This window comes from Maniola hyperantus, chromosome Z, assembly GCF_902806685.2.
Source record: "Maniola hyperantus chromosome Z, iAphHyp1.2, whole genome shotgun sequence".
NCBI lineage: Eukaryota > Metazoa > Arthropoda > Insecta > Lepidoptera > Nymphalidae > Maniola > Maniola hyperantus.
In genome coordinates, this window is record NC_048564.1 from 12,892,868 (window position 1) to 12,902,006 (window position 9,139).

Consider the following 9,139-nt stretch of genomic DNA (forward strand, 5'->3'; position numbering starts at 1 on the left):
TAAAACACACGATTTACTTGACCTTGCTCAAAGTTATTATACCTTGTTGGAGCCACTACAAACTACGGGTTTTGTAATTATTTTACACATATCTATAGATGTAGTGATGCCTTAATAGCCTAGTGGTTAAGACTACGGCCTCTTATTCGGGAGGTCCGGGGTTCACGGTACTCGCGATCTTAAGGTTTATATACGTCATACATAATCCGCCCACAGACCACACTAATATTAAAAATGCGAAACTGTATATATCTGGCTGTTTAGCTATTTTCGGCCCATGTTAGGAACGGACATAAGGTACCTACTCTTTGTCCCGGAAAATCAGAGTTCCCGTCTCCAGGATGAGAATTCTGGAGACGGACATAGGTTACTTTTAATCACGGAGAGTCAAAAAGTTCCCACGGGATTTCTAAAAAAACCTAAATCCACGCGTACAAAATCGCGGGCGTCAGCTAGCTCTATTATAAATTAGACAGAAAAGCCAACTATGATCTCAATTAAATCGATAAAGCCATTATTAATCGAAGCCAATTTAATTTGAAGACCAATTGAAACGCGATGACATCGAGTCGACAGTTCAATCAAACAATCACCACACGAACGATGGGCGATGGTTAATCAAAGTTGATCTGAGGTCAGCTGCGGGCCAGAGTTCAATATTATTGACTTTGTTAGTGCACGTATAATATGTCGCTGACTTTATAGTCCATTTGATCTATGCTTATTTAATTTAGTTCAATTTTTAAAAGTTTTATTATGTCGACTTGTTCTATGTTGTCACTCTACCGAAATTGGTAACTGATTTTACGGCAACTTCGAGTTGTCGGATTGAGTTAGAATTTTATAAGCACGTGTAGTTTGGATGACAATAGATGATTATAGTACCACTGGTCATCTCAGATGATAGAGGTAAGAGGTCGACATTGAGAGTAGGTAATTTTTTAAAAACACGGTGACAAAATTCTGATGATAGAGATGAACGTTTGACTTTGGACAAACAGCGTAGGGCAAGATAGCCGAGTTTTCATTGGATGAGGAGTTACTACATTAATACACTAATAGCTATACATTAAAAATAAGAAAACCGGCCAAGTGCGAGTCAGGCTCGCGCAACGAGGGTTCCGTAATTCAGTCGTATTTTTTCGACATTTTGCACGATAACTCAAAAACTATGATGCATAAAAATAAAATATAAAAATCAGATCTAGGTCTAATTTGACAGCAACTACGTCAACCCTACCTACCCTGGGTGTAAGCCCTCTACAAGCCATTGATCCTTGGCGAGAAATCATATTGAAGGATGCGTGTGACACCAACGAAGAGAATGGCTTCATTTTCGTAGCTCTTAGCTAGTATTTTTAGTTCTGGGAAAAGGGTCTTGTGAAAACCTTAAACTATTACTTATGTTATGATTTAAAAGAAAAGGCATTATAGTAGATATGCTATTGTATCTAATTTGAATTTCAAATCACCCACGGATTATTCCAAAAACCAGTTCATTAGTCAACTTCCATCTACGTTGGGATCAAAGTATACATATTGAAGACTGTATTATCATTTTGAGATCTACTTTTTTCTGGGGGAAGTCAAACTATGTGGTATTTTTCCCACCAAACGGTTCTCGGGGGCAGCTCCCAAGAAGCGCAGATCCGAGAACTTCCATATTTTTTTTCAAGTAGGTACAATATAAGGTTTTATGAGAGATGCAAATGCGCTAATCGTGAAAATGTACTTAGCCATTTTAAAATACGATAACCTAAACAACAATTTATTAAATTATGACAGAATTCTGTACACCGCTTACTGACGAAACATTTTGTTGAGTGTCAGAGCAACGAGATCTCTCGTAGCTCTCATCCTGGAAAAGGCGGGCGAGGTCTGGGGCATTATCTAGTATAATAAAATCATTCTACATCTGCCAGTGTAAATGAACTGCGTTTGCTATGGTAATCTGATAATATGCAATTTTATGTAAAATAATTCGTAGGTGCAAACTCATACGATTTAAAGGTGATATTTGACCTATCATATCTTCATAAGTGAGTAGATCTATATACATTAAATGATTTTTACTGTTGTTTATCGTATCAGTTTTATTTCCGACAGTTAGCTTATCTATAAAATAGATTTAATAGAGTTCTAAGCTTAAATTACTGCAAGACGGTTTTTTTTTTGGGTCATTACTTATTATGAGTAGATCGATTAGTCCTAATCTAAAAGTAGGTCTTTACATAAATAAAGAAATGTCATCTGTAAGTGATTATTTACCTAACTAGCTAAACTATCTAAATTAAAAAACTGTTAACTGTGGAGATAAGATTCAGTTATCTTTATAACATTGTGTTTTGAGCACGACAGATTGAAAAGTTAGCATTTCTTACGACGCTTCTTCACCAAATTCCTAAGCATTTTATGACAGTACCTATATCGATATCTATTTAACTTTGACCCTTTGGAATTGGAGATCATTCTGTTTTTAACCTAGGGAATAATGTAGCGGTAATTACACGCGCTGTATTGGTGAGAGTTCACCCCAGCCACTAACGCTAATCTGAGCGGAAATCCCGCTTCGGTTCTATGAAGTTGGTAAAGGTGTCGAGAATGCGCGGGAAAACGCAAATTTAAACGCAGTTTTCATACACCACTATGATTTATGAAGAAATGAAATGAGTTTATCTCATATAGGACGGCATGTGCCACAAGTGCATGTACGACAAGTCAAGACTCTACGTGTGAGATATATAGAGCGCACTCTAACTTAGCTTAGACTTAAGACAGAGTTAAAACGAGACAAAGCTATATACATGAATCTTAGTCGTCACTGTTATGAACTAATGAGGTCTAGAAAGAGGTCATAGCGCAGACGCTATGGATATGGCAACTCATCGCCTCAGTAAATTCCCCACAACTTTCCTTGAGGAAATCTCAAGCTTATATAAAAAAACCCTTCGGAAAGGCCAACTAGCCGGAACTGTTTAAATTCAAATTCGTATGGTTCACTGACGTCGTTTACCTTCGCTATTTAATATCTTTATCTAGATAAGTATATATATTAAAAGAAAACAGTAAAGTGGTCTCGTCAGTCGAAATCTTAGCCATATTTAAAATGCAGTCTTATGACATATCTGTACTTATGACACTTGTTGAATTGACAAAATGTCAGAAATCAGCTGCGCGATTGCGGGAGAATGACAGCTACACTGTCACGATCGCAATCACCTCTGATTGGTTGACGCTCGCTCACTATTGGCTACAATGCATTGTTGCAACAAGAATCGCACAAATTCAGCCAATCACAACAATTGAGATTGTAATAATGATTGATGCAGGTTTTAGACAATCGCCCTACGGATCGCTCGGGTCACAGGTTTGCAACTAGCGTGGCCGTGGCCCCCTCAGTCCCTCTCGCTCAAGCAGATTTTCTTACTTGTGAAATGTCATTCCTTCTACACTTCACGTTGTTTGTCAAATACTCACGTACAAATACATTTTGGCAAACAAAAAAAAGTGGCCACGGTGATAAGGACAAAACATAATAATTTTGGTCACGTTCTAACAAGAGCTTAAATGCATTTAGCTATCTCGCTCTAACAGTAAGTGTCACAATAGGGCTACTTCTAACAGTCCTTATTCTGAGGCTCGGGTGGAATTTTTGAAAATCATTTCTTAGTACGCGGGTCGTGTCTGTGTGAAGAGAACCAAAGAGAACATAATTTCGACCATAACCGACTTCATTAATCAGAAACAGTAAAAACTAAAAATTAATTAATTTATTATAGAATATGTGTACTTGTTTATTTTGAATACAACAGAGTTAGTTCTATACACTAAGTTAGTGTAGTTCCGAACCAGTGGTAAATTATTCTGACGATTCAAAAGAACTTGTGAAAGTTTGCTTGATTAAAAACTTATTCTATTCTATTCTAAAATTTGTGTAGCACCGAAAATTTACCTCAGGTCACCTTGAAGATGGACTTTATGTAAATAGATTTTTACTTTTTTCAACTAAGTAGTTTAAGGCAAAAACACAAAAGAGGCACCTTCAGTTAACTCCAGTTATGTTTAATTCGTATAGGTATGTGTAGTAGAATATATTAGCAAACGCAGTGATGTCATAGAGCAACGAACAAAATCGGCGCCAAAATACCTACTACGGACGACTTTGAAACAAGAATAACCTTCTGCGGATTGCGTAATGGGACGACGTTAATCGCGAAAAACACTCGCGTGATTCGATGTGTGATCCGATCCTACTTATCTCTTGGTCCACGCAAGCTGCATGGCCTACTTTTCCAACACATTTACTTGAATTTTAAAATGCCGACTCAATTGGATCCGGCTTATACCGATGCCGGCACAAAATTCAATGCTAGTCACTTTTAGCATAGTTTTGCCGTTGATGCATTGAATATACCTAGGGAGGTCAATCGAGATCGTTAAAAAAAACAGTGTAGGTAATTAAACATACAAATTAAAGTACAACGAAAAACAAATTGAGCCCGGCATTTGCCAAATCGGCGCACATTACATAATCGATCAGCTAGCCGACACAGATTTCCACGAGCCTATATTTTTAGATTTACTAGAGGTGAACTATGTATTACAGTTGAACGTACGGCTCCAGAATATTTCAATTGATAAGATAGTCCACGATAAGAACACGTAGGTGAATTCAATGTCAGCATATCACGTGCGTAAATTGGGTGTACGAGTAGATAGGAGTTATCCGAGCTATTCCTCGGTTAGATTACATAATAAGAAGAGTACCGGATTTTGATTTTATTGGCCGCGCTTAGACGAATTAAATTGTGTGCCCACTGGCTAGTTGATAGGTTCTTGCCGACGTCGCGTTGGATAAACGAATAGACTCGCAAACTAATCATGTACTTAAAAGGCAATATACAATCACAGAATTATAATATCACATGATAGACATAAGCGGTTTTAGTTAACACCATTACATTACATTGATGTTTGAACAAGTGTGTTCGTATAACGAAGACTTAGCTCGGTGCTCTATTTGGTTGAAAAATGAAACTAGTTTTCTTAAAAGGTTTCAGATGTATTAAGTACGCAGTGGCGTGCAGGTCATAGAGGCATAAATGCACTGCTTACCCCAGTTGTAATAGCTCAATGCATATTTTTCATTATGACCTGCCAGTGAACAGGTTCCTACTTAACAAGTGCCTACCCTGGCTTCAAACCCTGTGCACGCCACTGTAAGTACGGTCTAAAGAAGCCATAGTCGACAACTGGTGCCACCTAATATATGAATGCTGCTTAATGCATATGCATCCTAATCAATATGTTTAATGACTTTATGGAGGTTAATGTGTTTTCTTAGAAGACTCTAAGCAATAATTATTAAGTGTATACCTACTAGATGATATATCTTGAGACTAGACTAGACTTCGCCCGCGTGGATCTAGGTTTTTGAAAATTTTCGGAGGAACTCTTTTGTTTTCAAGATAAAAAATATCCTATGACCATCCCCGGCATGTAAGCTTAGATTTGTACCAAATAGATGGTGCTTACGACATCGTTAAGGTTGATTTAGGTTTTATAAAAACCCTGGGATGAAAGCTATCTATGTACGCGTCAAAATCACTTAAGCGGATGGACCGTGAAAAGTTAGCAGACAGACAGACACATTTTCGCATTTATAGTGTGGATTTATACGGTATAGTATGGATATAGAATCCAATGGTAAATTTTCACTAGGATTGATTATATTATGTCAACAGCACAAAACAACTCTACTTTGAGAGACTGCTAAAAATATGTTGTATTCTAATTGTATATAAGGATTATTACTGGTATAGTTTTTGTAGTTAGGATTATTTATTTTTTACATTTCATACAGGCAGGAATAATGAACACCAATATAATATTATACTGGTTACACATCTCCTGTATTTAACCAGAAACATTTTATTTCTGTAAAAGGTAGTGCTAAGAGTTTGTGGATGTAATATGTTATTGTTATACTTAATTCTTGTTAGTTGTTCGTGTGTTACATAAAATTACACTAATAGTATATTTTCTGAAGTTTAAAGTCACGACACTAATTTTATATATAAATACATATCTATTTAGTTTTTTTACTTTTTTGAAAATATTACAATAAAACTTAAAGCTCGCCTTATCTAATTACTATTCTAATCATGCTGGTGTGGAATGGTGCCAAGAATACTATGTTTGTTCTATATATATATATATATATATTACTTATCTATGTTACTTCTGGATATATAGTGGGTAGCTCTCTAATGGTGAATGAATTATTAAAATCGGTTCATTAGTTTCAAAGTTCACGTTAGTTCAAAATCGATTTAAAATAAATCTTTCCTCTTTATAATATTAATATAGAATATACAGAATAGGACGACCCATCTTGACGCTACGTGTTACAAGTACTTCAATAAATAAGTAAAAAACTGCAAATGCCTTCATCCGTGCCAATTGCAACACAATTTAAACTGATTGAATGTGAAATTGATTGACCCATTCAATCCATACAAATATTTATTTATTTTATTTATTTATAAAAAATACGAAAGTGTCGGCCTGTCTACTAGCTATATATCATATGACCATTGAACTGATTTTGATTAAATTTGGTAAAGAGTTAACTTACATCCTACAGACTGGTTATTTTTGGTCCTGGAAAATCAAAGTTTCCAGATTTTTCAAAAACCAAAACCCACACAGTTGTTGCGGGCATCATCATCATCATCTTTATAATTATAATTTTATAGATATAATTTTAAAGCATTCTTGATTAATTTCACACGAGACTGAATTTCATTGATCATTTTAATAATAGCCAGATCCGTTACATAATAAAGTCAAATGGTTTAAACTACCTTATGTGATAAAAAGCAACAAATATAATTAAATTAGCTTATTTCAACCCCTTAGGAGTTGAATTTTCAAAAATCCTTTCGTAGCGGATGCCTCCGTCATGATAGCTATCTGCATGCCAAATTTCAGCCACATCCGCCCACACATAGTTTAAGCTGTGCGTTGATAGATTAGTCAGTCAGTCACCTTTTTATATATTTAGATAACAGATATTATGGTTAAAGATTAACCATTAATTACTTACGAGTGTGACCACAATATTCTAAATTTAGCATCTGTTATCACATCTCATGGCATGCAACATTATTATAACATAAAATGCATGGGTAAATTGACTAAGGAGAAGTATGTTGTTGATATTAATGGTTAATTAATTATACTTAATTATAACTAAAAGAATGAGGGCTTGTAAATATCATAGGCACACAACATAATTAATTATTTTTGTACATTATGCTTCTAACAAATAACAATACTACTACTGCACACAAAGAGTAGGTATTTAGGTTAAAAAACTCATTTTATTAACTACAATACCTAGCTACTTATTAGAAAATATATGAAAAAGATAACATTTTTATAAATTGTTTGCATGGAGATATAATAATTTATATTTATAAACTTAAATTATTAAAAATACTAATTTTTGTGCATAAGGGCGACAAAAACATATTTTGATGAAATTAAGTTAATTTGTGGCTATGGTATCTATTTTAGTATGGTATGAACTATGGTGGTATGTTGTTTTTTATGCTGTAGCATATTATTTAAATAAGTACTTAAGTAGTAAAACTATTAAAATTGCTGTTAAATGAATTATCATATTAAGTACAGACTTATTAAGTAATAGGAAGATCTACAAGTTTCAGTATCTATCCACTTCAAGTTGGCAGAGGTATACCCATCTCACTTATGCCGGGAAAAATCCTCAAGACGCTAATGAATCCTATTTATTTATGAATGATCGGAAAGCTTGGAAATAATGAATATATGTAAACCTATTCCTAAAATAGTTTTATTCACGATCACATTACATAACTTCGAACAGCGTATTCAATATGTGGCAAGGAAGGTTATGAATAAAATCTGTGGAAAACTGTGTGAAAGGCTACAACTAAATGCTATATTAATTAAATATGAAATAAAATTACCTGTATTTCAATTAATTTAGAAGCTGTGATCCTGAATAGAGCCATTTTTGAAACCACCGAGCGCTAACCAACATACAACCAAGGTACACAGTACACTTCCGTGCGAGTGCGACTCAACTTCGCTATCGGCTAGGTATTGATCGTATTCGCGAGCATTCGCGAACGAGTCACTGAGTGGAAATTATGACATGACAGCTCATTGACAGCAGAAGTGTTTTTTTAAATTAATTTTTCGGCCTTGAATACCAGTTCTTTAGGCCTACCTCATTATTTGCTAGTGGTGTTGCTACTTGCTAAGTAAAAAATCTGTCATTCACTGTTTGTAGGGTTACGTCCCTCAAAAGGAAAAAAGGAACCCTTATATGATCACTTCGTTGTCTGTCTGCCTGTACGTCAAGAAAAGCTACAGGGTACTTCCCGTTTACGTATAATCATGGGCAGGTAACTAGGTAGGTTTTAAAGCACACGTACCTACAAGGAAAAATCTGAAACCCCTGAGTTATTTCATATTTTTCTGACCGTCATAGCTTCGGTCTGGTTAAAACCCTGAATTATTTCATATTTTCTGACCATCATAGCTTCGGTCTGGATGACGCTAGAAAACTTAAACTTTCAGGATGTGTCCTCAGCAAACTTATTAAAAATACAAAGCATCAATTATCTAGCTTTTATGGTTAGATTTATTGATATGTTAAATACGTCGATTGCGTCCCTGTGTATACAGTGTATACTATTCTCACCTCATCAATATTCTAAGGTAGTTACTTCCTGAAGTCCTAGAAGACTGAAATTAGGTTTATAAGCTAGAAATTGTGTATAAACAATGGGAAAATTAAGAAATTGGAAATTTTCCTCCTCCACCCCTTGTATAGGGGAAGCATGTCGTTGGCAGTATAACCCCTTTGAATGGCTGAAGTAATTCATTGTCCAAGGTTAAAATTAGATTATCAACATTGATATTTTCAATAAATTCCCTAAAATTGAGGAGATTTTATTTGCTGGCAGCCTTTATTCTACAACTACGCCCCCCCGTCAATGTCATTCAAGTGTCACAAGATCCTTGTCGTACTGACTTTAGTGATAGTATTTACCACAGAGTACATTGAATATAAGGGTAGTATTTA

At 35.1% G+C, this 9,139-nt stretch overlaps 1 protein-coding gene across 1 annotated transcript in view; it reads right to left on the reverse strand.

The window, feature by feature from the left end:
• Positions 1–8,175, reverse strand: part of kdn (citrate synthase) — a 29,849-nt gene extending 21,674 nt beyond the window's left edge. The window contains exon 1 of the mRNA XM_034983542.2: positions 8,016–8,175. Within this exon, the coding sequence (XP_034839433.1) occupies positions 8,016–8,060 (45 nt within the window). The 5' untranslated portion in view covers positions 8,061–8,175. The remainder of the gene's footprint in view (positions 1–8,015) is intronic.
• Positions 8,176–9,139: the final 964 nt, after the last annotated feature.